The sequence below is a fragment of the Falco peregrinus genome, chromosome 1, assembly GCF_023634155.1.
Source record: "Falco peregrinus isolate bFalPer1 chromosome 1, bFalPer1.pri, whole genome shotgun sequence".
NCBI classification, from domain to species: domain Eukaryota; kingdom Metazoa; phylum Chordata; class Aves; order Falconiformes; family Falconidae; genus Falco; species Falco peregrinus.
The window spans coordinates 95,733,141-95,754,810 of record NC_073721.1 but is presented as its reverse complement, the minus strand read 5'-3'; the positions used below and the strand labels follow the sequence as shown (position 1 = coordinate 95,754,810).

At 41.0% G+C, this 21,670-nt stretch overlaps 1 protein-coding gene across 2 annotated transcripts in view; it reads left to right on the top strand.

Annotated features, from left to right (window-relative positions):
• Window positions 1–21,670, top strand: part of DDHD1 (DDHD domain containing 1) — a 67,973-nt gene that overhangs the window by 21,438 nt on the left and 24,865 nt on the right. Inside the window, exons 3-7 of one of the 2 annotated variants that reach the window (XM_055816790.1) lie at window positions 2,719–2,820; window positions 9,426–9,554; window positions 11,348–11,495; window positions 21,182–21,288; window positions 21,471–21,577. In XM_055816790.1, coding sequence (XP_055672765.1) covers window positions 2,719–2,820; window positions 9,426–9,554; window positions 11,348–11,495; window positions 21,182–21,288; window positions 21,471–21,577 — 593 coding nt within the window. The remainder of the gene's footprint in view (window positions 1–2,718; window positions 2,821–9,425; window positions 9,555–11,347; window positions 11,496–21,181; window positions 21,289–21,470; window positions 21,578–21,670) is intronic. The other variant, XM_055816795.1, reaches the window with a different exon arrangement.

Genomic DNA, 21,670 nt, shown 5'->3' with positions numbered 1-21,670 from the left:
CAGGAACAGCAAGTGCTGAGCATGCTCCTGGGAGGTAGCAGGAGGTGATACTTCCCACTGCTCTAGGCTAGCCTGAGGGCTAGTTCCAATTCTTCCATTCAAGACCACTGAGCAGTGGTTCAAAGGGTACATCATTAAGTGGTCCCTGGTATAAATAATATCCTCTAACAGCTTTAATGTTTGCTATCTCTACCTTAAGAACACTTAGTTAGCTGTTGCTATCATAAATACAGTTGAGTACCTATCATCTGTTGCTCCATCATCTTTTTCAGGTATATTCATTTAACTGGGGTGAAGTGAAGCTGAAAGCTCAGTGTGTGTGATAGTAAGATAGGAAGAGACATAGTTCATTGTATTTGCACAGAGAGATAGATGCTCAAAATTCAGCTGGAAATTGCCTGAGCAACCTGATTCAAACTTGAAATTGGATCCAACTTAAAAGTTGACCCTGCCCTGTGTAGAGAGTTGGAGCAGATGAATCCCAGCAGTCCCTTTGACACAAATTACTCTGTGATTGTTGCAGCACAAAAAAGCTAGTAGGCTGCAACAAGGCTTTACCGTTGGTCAGATTCTACCAACGTGCTGTATCTCCTTCCTCCAGAGGTCAGAGCACACTGCTCCTCCTCCATCCAGTCCCCTCTCCCACACTCCTCAGGGCTATTTAACCACTTAGCAGGAATGAGCTACAGCTGCACATCATCCATGTCAATCAGCCCACTGCCACTGAGGCATGGCCACAGCTGCATATCATCACTGCAAATCAACCCACTGCCTTCGTTCCTCTACATGTGATCAAGTCTATGATTCTGTGATAGATGATAGGAAATGTAGAAAAAATCTTGTGAGTCAGAATTATTTTTTTTTAATGCATTGATTTTGAAATGGCAGAAGTTTATTAGTTTTTCTTTTCAGAATTTCAGCATGGTCTTCTTAGATGCCAGAGAAACTAGAAAAGTTGCATTATGTTGTTTTGGTTTAGATTTCACATAATGTTTTCTCTCTTCATAAAAAGTTTATATAGATTTTTGTCCCAGCTGGCTGAATTAACCTGTGGATGGGAGAGTCATAGTCATAGCATCAGAGAGTCATGCAGATCAGGAGGGATCTCTGGAGACGGTCTGGTCCAGTCTCCCCGCTCAAAGCTGCGGTGTCGGTGAGAGTGGGTTGCTCAGGGTATTTCCAGTGGGATTTTGAATATTTCCTACAGTGGAGACTCCACAACCTCTCTGGGCAGTCTGTTCCAGTGTTTTACCATCCTCACAGTGAAAAACATTTTTTCTTATACTTCTCTTGAATTTCTTGTGTATATTCTTCTCGAGTGTTGTATTGCCACAGCTAGTAAGATACTTTACAGACTAAATTATTCCATCAAGTCCCAAGTACAGTAGCTACGAGCCTAAATTTCCTCTCCCTTAGAAAACTCATGTGCAATAGTAATATACCTCACTTGCATCTGTATTAAGGCACCTGCTGACAGAGCTGTTAGCTGAGGGTGTGAAGTGGCATGATCCTGGACCAGTGTTCCTGGCCAGTCAAAGCCGTTGACACAAGCGTGGAGTATCATTCATTTGTACTGGCCTAAGTTACTGGATCATGGAGTATTAACTACTCCTGGTGTTTGTAAGGGAAGATGTCATTCAGTTGCATTTCTCCCCACTCTCCAGCAAGCTAAATTATTTCAGGTAATTTCAGCTAAATTACTTTGTGGATTTAGAAGCCAGGCTGGAGCCTCTTGATTTCCCACTGGATTTAAACACACTCTCTTGGCTCTATCAGGTTTTTGAGGCTACAACGTTTTGAAATTAAAAGACTATTTGTGTGAGTGAGGGCCCACAGAGCAGTAACACAGAAGATGTAGATTTGTAGGACCTCGCTTTCAGTGTTGCTCAGGAACCCCCAAAGAAGCATAAAAGGTGTTCATCATCGTCATCAAGAGTCAGTACAAGTCCCCTCTTACATAAAAGTGGCAAAAGCAGCTTCTTCCTGCTCACGTAACTTTACCTGCTACTTAGCAGCAGCTTTCACTTACCTTAAAGTATCTCTTCTGTAATCACACAGCGCCAGTATTTAAAACCCTGAAAAATAATCTTTTGGATTGCTGTGCAATATTTTGGTATTCTCATGAGGAGTGAAATAAGACAATTGAAAGTCTAATGGAAGTTACAGGCTTGCCTTACCATCAAGGGGAAGCTCAGCAGCAAAGCGTGTGTGCTGTTGCATCGCTGTGAAGGCAGCTTCTTGAGGACTTAACAGGGTAACAGTAGGACATTTTGTCTAGTCTAACATAATAATGTTCTTAGACTCTTTGGGGAAAATAATGGAGCTGTGCTTAAAATTGAGTTGTGTTTTCAAATGTTTATTATATATGTAAGAAGGGTTACTGTGTTCTACACGATACCAAGTAGAGTGATTGTGCTTTTGTACACGTAAATGCAAAGGCACTCGGTGAATCTGATGATGCTGTGCCCCAGCTGTCTTTTACTAACACCTATAGCTGTGTTGTGGTGTCATAACTGTGTATGAAGAGTAAAGAAAGTGAATTTGGATAATGTGACCTAACGCTTTGGCTACAAAGCCAGGTTTTTAAGTGTACATAGATACAGAGAAATATACTTTTTCAGGAAATGTGACAACTTTTTTCTAAAAATGGTAATACTAATTTAAAAATTACATCCCTTTTAAAAATTTTACTTTGAAGCTCAGTGTTTTTACTTTTAGTTCTCCAGTACCTCCTTCCCTTCTCCCTCCCTTCTTTGTTCAAGTGGAGAGGACATAAGGAGAATTCAGATGCTGCATGTCTTAAGCGAAAGCATTCCCAAGGTACAGTAATTGTAGATTTCTTTTTTGTAGTACTCCTGACTTAGGAAGCTTTAGATTCTAGTTTGCTTATATCAGTTAAATGTGTTAGATTTACATGCTTCAAATTCTTGAGCTGTATTCATGCCATTTCCTTCAAAAGGGAAGGAAAAAGCATCGTAATCTTAGAAGAAAAGTAGAAGCATTGTGAATCTTAGAGAAAAGTAGATGCTAACAGTATCATGCAGTAATCCTTATTATAATTATTTGTGACTGTGATGAAAACAGTACACATTTGTTTCTTACACTCTTTATATGTAGTTTGGCTTTTTTGATAAACTAAAAACAACTTTTTTAGTATCACAGCAGACCTAGTACAAGATAAATTATGTCAGAGAAGGAGTGGAGGGTTTATACTAGATAATATTTTGCTTGCCACTTTTTTTTGGTTAACACATGCATCGTTAATTTTATGTTATAAATTATTTTTACTGCAATTTTTGTATGAGTACTGGAATGAAATGAGACTTTGGACATACGATATAGAAAAGGGGAAGCTCTATAGAGCACATGATAAAGGGTGCTGTGTCGCAAGAAACAACTTTGAACTTTGCAGCAGCTGATGTGCACTTTTGTTTCAGAAAGTGGAAGTAGATCTTCCAGGAGCCATGAATGATTGCAGAAGGCTCAAAAGTATTTGTCACTGATCTTTCTCTGCCACTGCTAAAGCCAGTAGTGATTAAATTTTTACTGACTTCAGTGACGGGGGAACCAGACTTCTGAAAACTGCACCCTCAATTTAAAATTTAAATGCACATAGTAGTTTTAGAGTTATTCTTGCCATACCATACATTCTTGTAGCTCTGGGAATATTATAAATGTTTGCCTTTTGACTTCCTTTAATTATATTTTTCTATAAGGATGTCCAAACAAAAATGTCTGAAATCAAAATGTTTAATAGTAAACCTTTTTCTGCCTCTTCTTGCACATGGAACTGAATTCTGTTAAAGGTAAATAAGTGCAACTACTGCCTTGAGCAGTAAGAAAGGACTTCTGCATTCTATTTTGTGGTTGCAACTTTGAAATTATTTTGGTTTTTTTCTCTTTTTCTCCAAATCATGTTCAGTTGTGGTGATGAATGTGTTTGCATTAAAAAATTAAAAGGAGATGCTTATGTAACAAAATAGTGACATCAATGAATTAAGAGGTGGTGAAGTGCAATATAAAAATGACAGCAATGTGAAACAGCTCTTTTTAATTAAGAGCAATAGCCTTTTTAATGGTTTTGCGTTTGTCTTTTAAGTAAATAAGAAAGGGTTTTAAAATCCACAGCTGTACATCCGGTTTATATAGCATAACTTCGGAGTTGTTTAAGAAAGGACAACAGCAGCCACATTATGTTCTCAGCTACCTGTATGATGTGGCAGGCTTTTGTGCAGAAACTACTGTTTAATGATTGCAGGAGAGACTAATTTAAAAATCCTTGAAAAAAAAGAGGGCAGAAAAGGTTTTTGGACAGTATGTATCCTTTCTCTGGTCTTTAGCCTGACTGGAATGACAGTGCCTTTGTGGCAGAGATGGAGGCAATATCAGCCCGTAGCACTTGAGAGACGCTTTCCTCTAGACTGATTTTGACTTGAGCATCGTCAGACTCTGGTAGAAGAGAGTCACCCTATGCTTTGGTTTGGGCAGGTGGATGAAAGTATCAAGTGAAAAACCACCAGTGCTTACCTTAAAAGGTATTTAATTTTAAACTGTTGGCCCTGTGAAATGCCATGTTCAAGTGCCTGTCTGTCTGCACTTGATGCTGGAGGTTGGTGTTCAGCTCCTCAAGCACTTGAGCTGGGAGGATGTGTGCACTGGCAGTGCATGTGCAGTCTGCACATCCCCAGCTCCTCCATGCATTTTGTGCTACGAGCATAAAAAGTAGTGCAGACTTTCTGCTCCTCAGTTACTCTCCAGTTATTTTGACTCAAGGTGTGTTTCTGCAGTCTAATTGAGACCAGGTTCTTCAAGGTTTCGGGAATATGTATTCTGTATTTTTGTTTACTTCTTCATTTTTCATATTTAAGCTTTTTAGAGGGAATTTTCCCTCTGTGTTCCTCTATCTCAGTGAAGCTGGAGGTTTGTGTGATAGTAACCATTGCTTTCTTCAGGTGAAAGAATGCCTTTCTTGATCCCTCTCGCTTCCCCTATGCTTCTCTCCTTGTTCTTGCATGGCTTGCTCACTGCTGTCTAGCATCAGGCTGTCTTCCATCTTCAGTGGGGTACTCTGGGTGTCTGTCTTGGTTGGTATTCCTGAAAAATGTTGTATTTCTAGTTCCCAGCTGCAAAGGAAGCCAAAATTGGTCTCATTTTCATGGGCTTGGCCTTCAGTCCCAAACTAGAAAGCTAAGCAGTGTGCAGAACACCTAGGGTTTTCTGCAACTGGGGAAGATGCACCTATGGAGACACCTGCTAAGAAAGCTGGGCATGTTACCAGTGTCAAAGAAGTAGTTCATGTGAAAACAAAGCTGCAAGAAGTCTAGTCCAGAGGGAGATGCCTGTCCCGTGGTTTTACAGGAGACCTTTCATCATCTGTGCCTGATGTTCAGTGATGCCATAGGCACAGTTATCTTGGTGAAGCTCAGCAACATTCTAGCCTGGTGCCCTGGAAAGAATCTGCAAATGTAGAAAGTGTGCTTCTGAAGGACCCAGAAGGCAGAGGAATGAACATGAAGAGCAATCCCCTGTGCCATACTCACTGCCTAATCTGAATTCTGCAACTTGGCTTCCTCAGTCACACTACGACATGCCTTGGTGACTTCCTGACACACTGTGACATCGCTTGGTATGCAGAGCTCCTGAGTTGTCAGTTTGACCACCTCTACAGCATGCAAGAGTATATGGACAGTTACCATTTGTTCTGCAGAGAAAATGTAAATCGTGTTATCATCTCATCATCTTCAGGAAAACATAACTTTCTCTTCCTCATGCTCAGTTTCAAAACAGCAGTGGCAGCCCTTGTTATCCCATACCTGGAAAGCACAGTTTGCATATTTTGATTATTTTTTTTTTTTTAGGATGCTAATTTTCAGACTGCTGTCAAATCCTCTCCAAAGACACTTTTTTGTTCCCTGCCTCACTATTAACACACCCTGGGACTGTGAACCACAGCAGCTCCTTTTGGTTGGGCTCTTTGAGAGCCAAGAATGTCTTCACAGTCATTGGCACAGTGTTGACCCTCATTAAGATGTACCTTATTGCAGGGCAGGTTTTTTTACCTAAAGAGTATCTTCTGTGCATAATGACAGAGAAGCACTGTCTGTCTGTGCCTAGCTATGCATGCAGACGTGGCTTGTGGATCATTTAGCCCTGTGACTGATCTCAGCTGGGCAGCTCTTCTCTCAGCTGGGTTTCTGCTGTGCAAATCTGCAAGGGTGTGCCATTTTTCTCTCCCCAGACATTGTCGTCACTGGGACAGATCCTTATGTAAGGATAGAGGAAGCACAACAGTAGCCACAAGCTGGGGTGTCACTCCTGTTTTTGAAGGGATATTCTTGCATGCCTGGAGCTCAGGGTAGTAGATTTTCCCTTATTAGGGGACTTCTGTTGTGCTGGTGGACATCCCATCTAGGGTCTGAGGATGAACAGACATCCCAATATTTATATAAATTAAAAAAAGGGAAACAAAATCTCAACCTACCTCAGTAAGAGGGTGCTCTGGTCTGTGGAATGGGTGCATTGATCCTCAGGCAGACTTTTTAAGTACTGCATCCCATGGGATTTAAAAAGAGTGCCAAGGTGGAGCACCCAGCTTAGTTTGTCTTGACCCAGGTGATTCTTGTTAACTTTTAAAGGAATGTGTCTGCTCCTGCTTGGTAAGATAGACACCCTGGAAGTGCTATCCAGACTTGCGCAAAATACTGAACTGGACTGCTGGTGCCTTTGAAATGTCCTGCAGCCACTGTGATTGAGTCTACCGCTGGTTTGGACTTTGTTCTGGAGTGTGCACATGGACAAGCACTCAAAAACAAAGCAGTGAAGGTGATGGTAAACAAAACTTACTAAGACATGCAAAATAAAATGTAAACATGTCAATTAAAATGGCAAAATTTATCATCTTACTGGCAAATGGGTAGATTCTCTAAAAAGAATTGTCTATATGCGTGTTCTGGATTGTGCCACTTCCCTAAAATTCCTGATACTTTGTGGTTGAAGGAACACTGAGAAGCAAGGACAAAAAAACACTTTGTATTTTGTTTGTTGGTTGGGGGTTTTTTTGTTTAATGGGTGCTGGGTAGAAAGGAAGGGTGTATAGGCTAAGTGCTGTAAAAAATATATCTGGCCTTGAATGCAGTGTGTTATGTTGACAACACATGTCAGAGAGGTAAGTTACTCTGTTGTCAAGAGACAAGGAAGTTTGGTCCTACTGAAGGCTACTGGTAGTTTCATGTGGTGCCTGTGTTAACAGTAGACCAGATTTTTCAGCTTACCTTTTGAAGGCATTACTAAATATGCAGAGAAGTAGTGTTGGATGTTTCATTTGCAGTTCCTCAATGCTTGCATGCCTTGTAATTGATTTCAATGTGTCCTTCAGCTTAGGTGTTTTTGAAGAGCACCATAAGAGTAGAAGTTAGGAATTTGTTCTTCCCGAGTGAGAATAATTCATGCAGGGTGGGGAAAACCTGCTTCTTTCTGTATATTCTTTCCAACAGAGAGGCTGGACTTGATTCCAGAAGAAGTTCGAGGATTGCTTCTCCATCAGCTGCCTATTATGCCAGTGGTAATAAGTGACTCGGCCACAGGCCTCTCCATCTCTTCCTCTGCATGCTCTGGACCTTTAGCACAGTGCTTTCCAAAGGCATCAAACTTCCAGCCCTCCTCTGTCAGCTTCCCCAGGAACATACTCTGAGAGGGATTTTACAGAATGCAGGTGGAACAGCTCTTAAAGACCTGCTAGACAATGGAAGGCATAGAAAGTCTACATCAGTCATGGAATTGAGGATGGAGGAGATTGGAGAGTCATCTGCAAGGAGGTCCCTTGCCTTTGCCACTAGACTACAGTGCCAGTCTCAGGACACCACAGTCTCTCTTGCGTTGTCTCCAAGCGTGAAAGAGGAAGTTTTGCTGGAAATTTCCTTTTCCAGTTCTAAATTGAGATTACTGGATGTGGACTCATCTCTGCACCTGCATTGCTGCTCATAAAAACATGTTCATTGAGTTCTTAGTAGGTTGCTTCTTGCTCTGGCCAGTCATTACTCTAAGCTGACATGTCTGCTCTTCAAAGGCAGGCTTACTTCCTTTCCTGTTCTTGGTCTGTCAGTGTAAAACAGTCATACAGTTCTAGTTATTTTTTGGGAATCAGTTGTTTATTATGAAGTAATCCTTTTCTAATCCCCTTGTTTCTTACAGACTTCATTTAGTTTTTCATTGGACTACATCAGGTCTCTCTGCGTTAGCAAAGAAGCAAAAAATAGTACAGGTCACAACATCTAGTTTAACATGGCTGGTTCGTACGGTTGCAGAGTTAAAAGATGAAATCATGATGGCTCAGGCTTTCTCAGAATGTTTTTAGAAGAGTATAAAAAATTCAGTTGAGTGGCTTGAAATAGAGGACAGGTTAGAACTCCACTTTTAAGGGGAAAAACCCCAAACCCAGAACAACCCCTCTGGGTGTTTTCTGTGACTTTGAACTTTTTTAGCAAGCCCAGTGACAGTTAAGAACACTTTTTGTTACAGGGCATTTGCTGTTGTCAGCTCTCCAAATGTTGCATATCCCACCTTAGACCAGACCTAAGCAGCAGATTTCCAAATTTAGGTGAAATCCAAATTCCTAGTAATACAGCTGTGGTACTGCTTTGCTCATGCAAGCTCCAAACATTAGATGAGAGATTCTGATTTGCATTATAACATGCCTGCTGTCCTTGGTCCCAACAATCAGGCAGTGTGTCATGAGGTTGGTCCCAGAGTTCAATCAGTTCCAAATCTGGAAAACACAATAACTGCGCAAAAATCACTAGAGCTCTTAGTGGTTTTTGAAAGAGCTAGATTCTGTTCTGTTCCAGAAATTACCCATTCAGAGGCTTTCTCATTAAACTGCATTTCCAGCTCTTAAATATTTCTGAAAGAAATGCAATGGAGCCTTGTAGTAATGGAGCCTTGAAAGCCTCTGTGCTGCTGCAGAGGACAGTCAAAGCCAGGGATCTGGCTGTACAGACACAGGAGAGAGAAGACAGCAGTGAAATTGCTCTTTTTCTAGTGATGACACTGCGTGGGGCAGCCACCTGGTCATCACACCAACCTGCAATATTTTAGGATGCATTGCCCTGCTCCCCTGTTTTTTTGTTTTCAGCTAAGGCAATGTTTTAGAAACCTACCATCCCAAAATGAGAGTGGGAGGAGAATGATGTGAAATGTCCTTAGAGGCGGTCTGCCAACTGCTGCTTGTCCTGGTCAGATTAATCCTAAATGTAAAAACTTCTTAAGGTAAGAAGTAATACAGATTGAGGTATAATGGAGCTCTAGATTTTAACCTGTATGTAAATTACCCTTCTTTCTCTCTCTCTTTCTCTCTCTCTCTGTTTGAAGAGGCTTTTTTTTTTCCCCTCTTACCCATCTAAATTAAATGTTGTTCCTTTTTGCTGCAGCTTTTCATAGTCTAAAGTTGAGTCGCAAGCATGTGGACTGGCACAGTGTGGATGAAGTGTATCTTTACAGTGATGCAACAACATCTAAAATTGCAAGAACTGTTACACAAAAGTTGGGGTTTTCCAAAGGTAATATTTCTCAGAGTTTGTAAAGAATATTGTAAATACTGGTATTTTAAGTTTGTTACTTTAATGCTAGAGGGATATTTCAAGTTTGAAGTTTTAATGTAACTAGGCCACTTTGGCCATTGCAGTTTTTACGGAACAGTATATGAGGGTCCTTAGATCGTTGCACATAATTATAACTAGATGTACATAGGCTATGACTGACTTCTATGACTTTTTTTTTTTTTTGATGTAGCAGTTACCATTATGTAATAAGTGTATGAAAATACTATAGTGGCTGAGTCCAGCAGCTACAATATAAGAATTACAGTTCCCTTTGCAACCTTTACCACTGCATACTTGCAGACTGTGATGCATTCCTGAAGTACATGATCATACCTTCCCCTCTCCCCACCTCTTGCCTGTTTTTCCATGCTTTAAACAGACGTATGAACTGAGAGGAGGGATGAAGCGTTTAGACAGAAATTATTTGCAGTAGGAATCCAGGCTTATTTAATCTTAAAACAACCAGTCATAAAGCCACCAAGGCTGAGATAGTTGGAAGAGGGGATGGTCTCTCAAGCAAAAGGCAGGTTATTGCCAACCTAGAAAACTGGAACTTGTCCTCCCTGTCATGGTGCTCCTAATCACTGCTGGACAACTACAAACACAAGAACATACGCATCTGTTTTGTTCCTTAGTCTCTAAAGAGACAAGATCAGCTAATAGGTTTGGCTTTAATCTCCATACCTCTGTCCTGTAATTAATGCCCTCTTGCCCCACAGGGCTCTTGGGTGGATACTTATTTAATGTTTGCCAAAATCTAGTATAATTCAGTGCTTCGGTTCCAGAGGAAATGAATTATTCTGTATCCAGAACATGATTTGGATAGTGTGTAATAAATAGCAAGAACTGTCCCAAACAATTTGGTGGAAGAAATATCAAATAGAAGCCCACTTGGAAAACAAAGCCTGCCCTGTGTTTTACAGCCCTTAGTGGTTTTGGAGTGTCTTCCCCCTCCTTTAAAACGAGCAGTTTGTTCCAGGTTTTGTGGTGGGGAATATTGCTGCCTTCGCCTGCTTGCCCATCTGAAGGGGTTGCTGGGCTGACAAAGAGCTAGTGCTCATGCAAGGCTGTGGTCCTCTCTGTGGGTCTGTCACTAGAGGGGGATGGAGACACACTGTGCCAGTGGGTTTCTCAAGCCATCAGCACTGCAGTGGGAGAATACCCATATTTGCCCTGGGTAATTGATTTTGGTTTGGCCACTGAACTGGAGAATGAGTGGCAATATTTGAGATTGGATCAGCTTGAAACAAAACACAGGCTTTGCGTGTCAAAATGAAAAACTGTAAAGCTTTTCAACCAGCTCTCTTAATTGGGTCAGAGAGTGACACTGCTTACCAGTTTTGTGGCAAGATCATCTCCGTGATGCTTTCATGCTGTGGGAATAAGGTGGAGATATAAGGAAGTTTAATGATTGAGACACATGGAAGAAGGGTATTGTGTTGTAAAAGTGGATGGGCAATTACACAACTGTTTTCTAAGTTATTTTTCAAGACATTTCTGAAATTAGTTATCTTTACAGTGGAAATAGCCTACTAATATGTTGACTGATAAAATTACTGTCACCTAGTTGCTCAAATCTCTCAGGAGTTTAAAATTGCAGGTATTAAAAAATAAGCGCTATTTCTTTATGTATAATCTTATTTTCCAAATACTTTAATGTATTGGTCTGAGAAAAGTCAAACTTCTGTCAACACATAAGGCTGTTGCACGTTACAGAATGTAACTGATCTAGGATAATGTTTTTTCTACAGCTTCAAGTAGTGGGACAAGGCTACACAGAGGCTATGTAGAAGAAGCTACATTAGAAGACAAGCCACCACAAACTAGTCACATTGTGTTTGTTGTGCATGGTATTGGGCAGAAAATGGACCAAGGAAGGATCATCAAAAATACAGCTATGTGAGTGCTTTGTAATGTTTGCAGTACAAAGTCTGGACTGAATATAAGGCTGCCGTTATAAATGACAGCAGACCCTTTGCTTTAAGCTGTGTCTTTTCCTGTTCCCTTCTCCTCCTCTTCCCAAGTCATTAGTCTTTATATTGTGGGTACACTGCTTTCTATGTTAAATTGGACATATGGACTTGGTGAGAGCTGCTGCAAGCAGAAGAGTCAAGATATGTTCTGTTTTCGTGACCAGCACTTGCGACTTTCGGGGGACTGGCCTCTGAATTTCTAGTACCTGTGGTCGATGACTTTGCTGAGTGGGAAGAGATTTTTCATTTGGTCAAAATTGAGGGGAATCTCCATTGTTCCTGGTGGTTGTGAGAATAGTGGGCAAGTGAAGTGCATACTGGTAAGAGAGGGGAAATGGGGAGCTAGTGGGAATGTTGGCTTTCCTAACAGGACAAGGTTACTTCATGCAGTTGGAAGCTATTGCTGTGAGACTGCTCATGGAGTTCTCTGCATAGATGCCAGTTGAAAAGTAAAACATGAGTGAAAGCTTACTGGATCTTTTCCTTGAGTCTTTTGTGAAGACTGGTTTGCAAATGGCTTTTGATTTGACACCTGAGCTAACTCAGAAGGCAAGTTAGGGTGCTGGTGAACAGGAAGAGAAACTCCTGAGCTATTGAGAATGCTGTACCTGAAAAGATTTTTTTTTAATATTAAAAGAAATTGTAAAGTTGTGGTGACAGTATTGTGAGGGACGAGGTGGTGTAGAGGAATGCTTCATTAGCTAAAAGAAGAGCCTAAAAAAGTGTGAATTGCAGGTCTGTATTGCACAGATGGTTTAGTATATGTGTCCCAAATAGTTCCACGTTCCATCAGAGTTGACAGAAATAGTGGCATACCCAGTGGCTCCTGTGAAAGTATGCGGGGAGCTGGGATTGCGGATTTCGTGGTAAGAGCTTTGTGAACATCCCTTTAAATCCCGAATAGCAGTGCAGGTTGGTGCTGACATGCTGGAGCTCTGGTGTGTACCATCATGTCAGCAGGCTCTTGTGTTCAGCTCATTGTTCCACTTCAGTGTCCTCAGGTGTGGTAGAGTTAGACCTCTTGATTTCATTGTTGTGGCATTTGCATCTCCAAGCAGCAACCTGCTACTCCTCCCCTTGTTCTGGCACTACACTAACAGCAGCAAGAAATACACACTTCAACCTTGGAATTTTCTGCTTTTTCTTTTTCCCTACCCCATTTTCCCTTGAACATGCATACAGGGGTTGTATGGGTGGATTAACTTTGACGGAGGACACAGTGCATAGGTGTTCATTCTGTAAAAAGTCCTGCTTTAATTGGCAGCCTGTTACGTGAAAACTTTTATCTAAATGGGAAGCAAGGCTTTTTGTGCTTCAGTAAGTCTTGCTCATATCCTCAAGAAATAGCAGGCAATATTGCTAGCCTTTTAAGATGCTAACTATTGGCATCATGATGTATTCTGTACAGGATCTGCAAATGAAAGCATCATTTTAGATTGAAGTGTGTGTCTCGTTTTTTCTTTTTTTTTCTTTTTAAATAGCTTAAAAAACTTACCAGTGAGGAACATCCCATATGTTCTAGGAGGAGATTTTAGAAGAAATGTCTGCCAGACCAGCATAATGGCAGCTCTCATAAGTCATCCTAGCACTTTCTGTTAGCACGTTCATCCATGATATTGGGGGGGGGTGGGGTGTTGGGTTTTTTTACATTCTTTTGCATTAGGAACACAGAGAGTCAAATGTTGAAGTGTTGCCTTTTTAAAGATGGTAAGATGGGTTAGGATAAATGTTTTCTGACCATTCCCATTCTAAAGTAGACGCTAAGGAGAAAGACTTCAGTGTTTTCTTGCTTTTAAATGCACATTCCTCATAGGAAACCTGTAGTTGCAGTCATGCTCAATCTGTAACTTAAGCCATAGGTCTGCCCCATCTGTGTCACCACTCTTTTCTTTCCTCCTCATATCTGGTACCACCAGCAGATGTAGAAGTCACCATTGGCCCTCAGAGTTGTCTTGGGGTGCATGTAGCTTTGAAGGACTTGGATGTCACTTGTGATATACGTATGCTGGAGTGGGAACCTTGGGGTAGGCGTTCCTTAGAAATAGAAAGTTGCCTTTGGTTTAGGCCACAGCACATCTGTGTGTTCAGGGTATGTTCCTCCAGTGCCACCAGTCCTCTCTGTGGACTGTGGGACACCGATGGGGAGAGAACAGAGATGAGGCAGGTTGGGTAAGCCAAACTCCTTGCATTTTTTGTATGGTATTTGGAGGGGACTCTGGAATCTGCAGAGGAGAACAGTTGTTCAAGTGCCTTCCTTTTCTGCATCCAGAAAAAAAAACCCTCTTGTGCATTTTTTCTTTGCCACATATATTTATTGTTGCTTCTTTTGGGGTTCATTCTGCCCTGGGATAATGCTTGTATTTATTTCATCCTGTGTGAGTGCAACGCTTCAGTTCATAGCACAAAAATGTAGCCTCATTTGAACAAGTGGTCCTGAAAGAAATAAAAAGTGCAGAAATACAGCTTATAACCCAGATATGGAATACTCTGTCTGTAACCCAGGCCAGTGAGAGACCCTACCAGAGCTCATCCGATATGCTCTGTCCTCACGTTACTGCCTTGAGAGGAAATTGGTGCAGCTCATGTGATGTATCAGCATCATTAGGTAGATCCTGTTGGTTACAGAGGTGAAAACAGAACTCTTCTTCCAGGGTAATTTAAAATTATATGAGCTAATTTCATTAAGGAATGGAGTTCAATCTAATCATTAATGTCGTTGGATGCTGTGGTCACAGGATGTCCTGTAAGTAGGTGGATGGAAAAGGTGCTTTTATCGATGCTTGAATGAACAGGTCTTTGGTAGATGTGACATAATTTTATTTCTTCACGGCGTAGTTAAACACATTTATTAGCTAAATGTAGCACGGCAGCTGGTACAACAAGCTGCTCCTGTCAGTGCTGATATTAACTGCAGAACTCATCTGGGAAGAGACAGTACCTCCTCCAGGCTGGAACAGTGATTCAGCTGACCTAAAGTGAATAGAATAATGTACTGTGAGCCACTTCGGTAGCACAGGGATGAATATTTAAGGAAGAAGATGGTATATTCAGTATTTTGGTGTAATAGAAACTTAAGATATTGTGGCATACTGTACTTCATTGGAGGGTTTTTTTTATTTGCCATCAGGTGCAGTATTCTGACATTATTAGGTTTCTGATAAGGCACAATGTTAACCTAAAAAAATATCATTTGGGGATATCCTTTTGTTTTACTGTGCACACTTTTCTATTGTTATTTGGAACATTTTTTCACTGGAGCCTAACCTCTGATTTTGTTGAATTTGTGCATCTAGATTGGGGGTGGGGAGGGGTGTCCTTATACATATGAAATAGAATTTAGGAATGTTACTGTCCATGTTTCCAACATACTCTACAAAAAAATCCTATTGTTTTACCTAACTTGGGTAAAGGTCAGACCTTTAGGCTGACCACCTAAATTTCATCAGCTCCTGTGCTTGAAAATTGAATGAAGTAACTGTTCTGTGTATTTTCATAATAGCTGTAATGTTGTGACGCTTCTTGGCTGCTGTTGCCCTAAAGGTGGTATCTGTCTGCCTCTGTCTGAATCTTCTGTTTTGATTCGAAAATTGTATTTGTCTGTGCTGCTGCTCATAGTCAAAAAATTGCTGTCTGCACAAGCAGCAGCATCTTGGTGTTCCATAATCACCAATTACATTTTTATTGCCAGTCCCATTAGAAAGCATTTTAATTGCGGATTATCATTATAACAACTACTTCAGAATAGCCGTTTTGGTAAATTTCCAGTGGTATGTATGCAAGCCCTTACAGAGTGCAGAGCCTCTCGGAGAGTGTATTAAATATGTGCTGCTGCAATCCTAAATCAAGATTTCCTGTAAAATTTTTCCTATAGTTTTTAGTTTTTCAGATATGTGGTAGTTTTGCTTATTTTCCATGTAAACGCTTGCATTGCATTAAATACATACTACATGCTTGTTTTTCATTCTTCAGTGCTGGTAATATTTCTGAAATTAAGTATCCAAATGGTAAAAATTGTGTTCCAGGTTTCAACTTGAGTTTGTCTTGCAAGCTTAATGAGAAGTTCAGCCCAAGAGGTAAAAGGTGATAGTTAGGACATTAAATACTTTCATAAGAGCTTGTTTTGCGTACGTTTATAATTATCTAACACATGACTGCATATTGGACAGGAGCTGTAACAGCTTGTTTAGCACTTAGATGTATCTCTGGATCTGTTCTCACGCCCATCCTCCCCCCCAGCCCTCATTTCTGCCCTTTCCTTGCCCGCACCAGCAGGACTATCTGTATGGTTCCATTGTAAACTGGATCACTACAGCTGGTCTGAAAAACTGGAACCCTGTCTGGAAGATAGGAGTGAGTGGCAAGGAGGCAGGGGGATGTCAACGGGAATGGGGAATGCCTGATCTGCTTTATGCCAAAGGCAACATCTCACTGTGAAGGGCAAGCTTGCCTGCCATTTGGGAAGCAGTATTGGAGAGGGAGGCACTCACACTTGAAGCACTTGGATCTCCACAGGCTTGTCTCGGGGATCCTGTAACCAACTAACCAGAAGCTTGAGTTCCTTTGATCATGCAGCATCCCATTATTCTCCAGAAGGATGGAGTGTGAATCATGATCATGCTTACTTTGCATCCTAGAATGTCCATCTTTCTTCTGAAGTAAAATTGAGTCTGCATGTTACAGAGCAGCAGTCTTAATGTGTCTGGTCTGAGAGCAGATAAATCCCTGCAGAACAGTGGCAGAAGATACTTGTGTCTTGCAGTTGCTCTTTGAAATCCTCCTTGAGCAAGACCTGAGTTGCTGTTTCTGCGGTGCAGCTAAGCTGTTGAAAACAGCCTCCTTTTCATTTCCTCTGGCTTGAACAGATCTCAGTTTTTATCACTCGTGCCTGCTACTCTCACTTCAACTTACCAAATTTAGCTCTAGCCAGCCCTGAGTTTCCTCAATATCTCATGGTATTGTTTCCTCAAAGAGTCAGTGAGTGCTGCCCTCCGTTTGAGGGCACTCAGGGTGGTGAAAGCAGTTGAGGAATGCTTTAGAGCATAATTGACCAGTTGTGTGACCAAAATCCAGGAATGGATCCACACAGCTTTGCAGGCAGTAAACAAGAGTGTAGGGTTTTTTTGTGGGGACATCCCATTGCCCTGGCTCTTAAATCAAGAGTTCAGAGTAAGAAGTTGGCTAGTGTAATGGTTTTCAAATTAAAGACCATTCCCTTTTTCTTGGCTATGGATCATCTGGCAGAAGAGAGTCTGCAAAGATGACTTGGGAATAAAATGAGTAACATCTTCAAGCCTTCAGGCATTTTGCTCTGTTACTAGCTCTCAAGGACATTTTATAAAATTTGTGAACTAGCTGAAGCTAACTTGGTTTGCAGCTCACCAGTTTTTAATGTAGTGTTTGTGACTACTACACAAGAGTAAAATTAGTAGCCTAAGATTAAAAAAACTACAGCAATAATCCTAAATATGTTAACGTATTTGTGGAATATACGTGCTTAAGCAAGGATGTATACCTGTGAAAATACAGGTTTATTATTTATTGGTTTAATCAGAGAAAGGCAGCCAAGCACATTTTATTTATGGTGAGTCTCAAAGTACCTATTTTCAGGCCATTACTTCTTGCATGGAAAATAGCAATATGTCAAAATGCTTTCTAAGAGATGTGCTGCATCTGCACCTAGATGATTTTTTTTTTTCCCCGTAGGAAAATCATGAGTTGTAGTTGTTACCATGTCTTTCAATATATAGATTGAAGTAATTGTTGCTCTGGGGTCAGTATTTCACCATTCGTTTGTATTGGAAAGGAGAAGAATTCTCTGCCTGTTTAGATGGGAATTTATTACTTCAGTTGGTCTTATTTTAGCAAGTGAGTAGAGAGACTTGCTATCTAATAAAATAGCTCATAATACTTATTTTTAAAAAGCCAGAAGAAGGAAAAGAAGAAAGCACCTTTATAGCAGAACAGGTAAGTGTGTGTATAGCAGGTATATATGCTGAGGTTTAGCATGTGAGCGTAGCCACATTGCTTGGCAATTATACCACAATTGTATTTAGAATTTATAGTGTCAAACTGTTGCTCAGAATCAGTAGGAGATGTTGTATGGTGCCATTCGCTGTAAATGAGATGTGTTGCACTGGGAGTTGTTCTGCTGGTGTGTTTTCAGTGCCTCCATGATTCTTGTGATCAGGAAAGTGGTGTGACATTGCTGCTGTAAAATAATGAAAGAGGAAAAAATTGCACCTCTGACAGTATTTGGCTAGTAACACTGAACTGGATTGCCTCCAAAAGTTTAGTGGAAGGCATAAAAATTAAATGTTTTGGTAACTACATGGTTTGTAATCTGCAAAACTTCAGTCAGCAGTTATTAACCAGCTTCATAAGGTCAGTGCGCAGTGCAGTGAGTCGTAGTGGAGGGGCACACCCGAAACACCAAGAAATGCAACTGCAGCGTATTTGATTTTACATCAGTGAGGTGGTAATTAAAATTCATTGAAACAGACCTTTTGTGCGCTTCTACCAGAATGTATTTTGCAAGGCGTAAGGAAGGTGCATGCAGAGTTGGGTTTTGGTTTTCTAATGTAACTGAGTGCTTTTGAATGTTTATCCATAATCATTCTAGCAGAAGCTCCGGACTATTCTGCCAGAGGCGGGGCCATGTCTGGACAACCTCAGCTGACGTCAGGGGGAACCCTCCAGATCGGAGTAAAATCAGGTTTTGCATTTCACAAAATTTGGATAAGGACACAAAGCTGGCACAGCTTTGAGGAGGGGAGACTGGAAGCTTTTGCCAAAAGCTTTGGCAGAATTGCTAGACTACGCTGTTTTTTCCCGACTCAGATATCTAGCTTCAGAAAGGAGACTTACAGTTAAAAAAAAGTCCTCTGTGTCAGTTTGCCTGTAAGTAGCTTTAGTAAGATCTGGACCCTTCTGAACAGGAAGAAGCCCTGTAGCTGTCATGTTTGAAGATGAGGATGTCAGTAGCTCTCTTCATAATGTTTACAGCTGCTACTGATGTGTAAATAGTTTGGGTAGTTTTCCCTGAACTGTTAGGACCAGGTTATTTACCGGTTCCTTCACTTAAAGTAGTTGTTGCCTTGTAGAATTTTGTGCTTTATTCATCTAGCGTTTCTATGCTTTTAAGCTTAGCAGCTTTAGATTGCTGCTTGGTTGGTCTCCTGCTAAACTTGTTTCTGAATCATCTTAGTTGGCCACCGTCCTTCATGCAGAGAAGGTTAAGCTCATTTGGCAATACCAAGGAATTGTTAGCATTTCCAAAGAATATTCATTTACATTTTAGGTCCCTGCATTTCCTTGTACTAGTAACCCTCTGATTTGTTCAGACAGGTGCGTTCCTCTTTTGTTTTGATTACTTAGGGACTCCAGGAATGTTGGTGTCTTTACTGAATTTTTATCTTCTTGAGAATCTAGAAATTCCATGTGGTTGAAGTTGGGCTCTCAGATAAGTGTCCCTAGAGGCATGTTTGTGCAGGGTCGTGATGGGGAGGGTTGTTCTGTGCTTTGCAAAGCTGGGTCAGATCAGGCCATACATCAACCCTGATTTCAACAGATCCTCTTGCTGATTTCTGCTTTACTTAAACCTTTGACATCTTGTTGGACTAGAGACTAGGAGATTAGGAGTGCAATCAAACCAGGCTTTAAAAGCAGAGGTGCTGATTTGTTGCATTTCTTGGCTGTTTGGTCAGGCCATCGTTAACTGCTTTGGAAGAAAGGGTGTAAAGGAGGCTTCCTCTTCCCCAGAAAGCAGGTGTCAGTTATAGAGAAGTGTTTTGACCGCCTGCTTCTGAAATTTGGTACATCCTTGATCTGCTTTTTGAGTAGCAAAATGGGCTTTTCATTTCCCTGGAGAAAAAAACATAATGTTTTTGCAAGGTGTTGGCTTTTGTACCCCTTCTTCACAGAAGTGTGTTTTTCTCTTGCTGTGCAGCTGGTAAGGCTGAAGTAAAAAGATGGAAGGTATTTTGCCCAAAGCCACCATGACATACCTCTGCAGCCCTCAGGAGCTGCTGGTGGTGCCTGAAATTCATCTCTGTGTTTGTTCCACCAGACACTGGCTTCCAGCTCTTCTGCACAGCCTAAATCCCGCTAGTGAGCTGCGGCTGAATGGGGCAACAGCTACACAGAGAGATTAAGAGCAAATTTTGTGCAGGAGAACAAGAGAGCAAACATCATGGAGGAGCTTTGGGCAGCTCCTGGCTTCATCTTGCAGCTGCCTGCTGTGTGCTGCTGGCTTTGTTTTAAAGGGGGCTGAAACTAAGACAGGAGTTTGGCAGAGTTGTCTGTGTAGTGCTAATGCTGTGTTGGTGCAGACACTGCTCATCAAATGGAGCAGCTTAAGTGATTACTGTCTCAGGTGCTAGCAGTGATTTAGGCTAAACTGTCTCATTTCTATTGAAGGAGAACAGAGGAGCATTAATATATTCAAGGAAAGTGGCTCAGCTAGGGGGTTAAACTTACAAAACCGTATATGGACTGGTAGAAGTGCAGATGGGGGATTAATGTCATCATGCCTTTGGTTGTAGCAATCATTAAAAGGGATTTGCTTTGAAAATAGAAGAAAAAAAAAAAAGTTGGAACTCTGGGGTTTGCCTCAGAAATAAAAAACCCTCTGATGCTTGCAACTGGGAACCAGCTGCTGGAAACCCAGCAGTGCTGACCCTTGGCTGGAGCTAGTTTGTCGTGCTCATCTTTAAAAATGCTAATACTATTGGGAGCCAAGATTAATGTAAAGGAACAAAAGGAAAATATAATGCTTTCTCAGTGTGGTTGCTGATTTTGATAGAATGAATGGGTATTATACTATCTTGTATCATTTCATGCTGGGTTTCATTTTTTACGGATGGGTCTTTTATACAACACAAGTAAAATAGCATTTTTAAAAGAGTGTTAACATACTGTTATTCCCCTTGCCCTCCAGCAACAGAGAAGGTCAGATGTACTTTGGGGTTGAGGTACTTTTGGGTTTTTTTCACATCCCTTGAGAGAGGTGCATCAATGTTCATGTTCAGATATGCTTTAAAAATACGAAGTCTTTTAAAAGGACTGTTAGCCTCTCCAAGTTGAAACACCAGTAAGTGATCCTGTTTCTCACTTCAGAGCTCTCAAGCCTTCTCAGTTGCTATGTGAAATTAAAATAAAATTCTGACCTTTCAAGCAATATTTTTTATATTTTATTTCTGTTTAAAAGCACTGGATTGTCTTCCTTACATAGTCCAAATGGTTGATTTCAGTGGATTCAGGATTTCAAGGCAGTGGTAAAATTCTTAATTTTCAGTGACATCCTACCCCAAACCCCCCAGACTTAACAGATACCTTTCAACTGAATTTAAGTGGTTTATGTTAAGCCCATAGTGCAATATATTTAAAGGTTTTTAAACTGTTTAGAGCATGTAATACACAGAATTTTCCATTATATGACAGTTTAAGTACTTTATAACAGAAACAGGAGGTTGAGGTAATTACGCAGGTATTGCATACTTGAATAGTAGTAATGCAATAAATGTGTTGTTGCTGGATGCATTAGCTTTATTTGATAAGACCACCAACAGTAGTCTTTACAGGAACATGTTCTTTTTTTTTTTTTCTTTGTTATAGCATGCGAGATACTGCAAGAAAAATAGAAGAAAAGTATTTTTCCAATCTTGCAACGCATGTCGAATTTCTTCCGGTTGAATGGAGATCAAAACTTACCCTTGATGGAGGTACATTACTTAGTTCTTTTGCTGTTCCAGTAGCTGCAGTCTGCAAAATTGTCCCCAGAAGTTCCATGCCGTGTTCTCTGCACGTGCCTTGTTGGGATTTTATCATTCTCAGACGTGTAACTCAAGCCTTTTTTCTTTTTTCTCCACCCACCCCCCCCACCTCCCCCCGCCACCCCCCTCAGACACGGTGGACTCCATTACTCCAGATAAAGTACGAGGTTTAAGGGATATGCTGAACAGCAGCGCAATGGATATCATGTATTATACAAGTCCTCTTTACAGAGATGAAGTAAGTGTGATTTTATGTAAGTGTTACTAGAGCAAGGGACATAGAGGCTGAAACAACTGGGCTTAGGAATGTAAGCAAAGTTTCCTCCTGGGA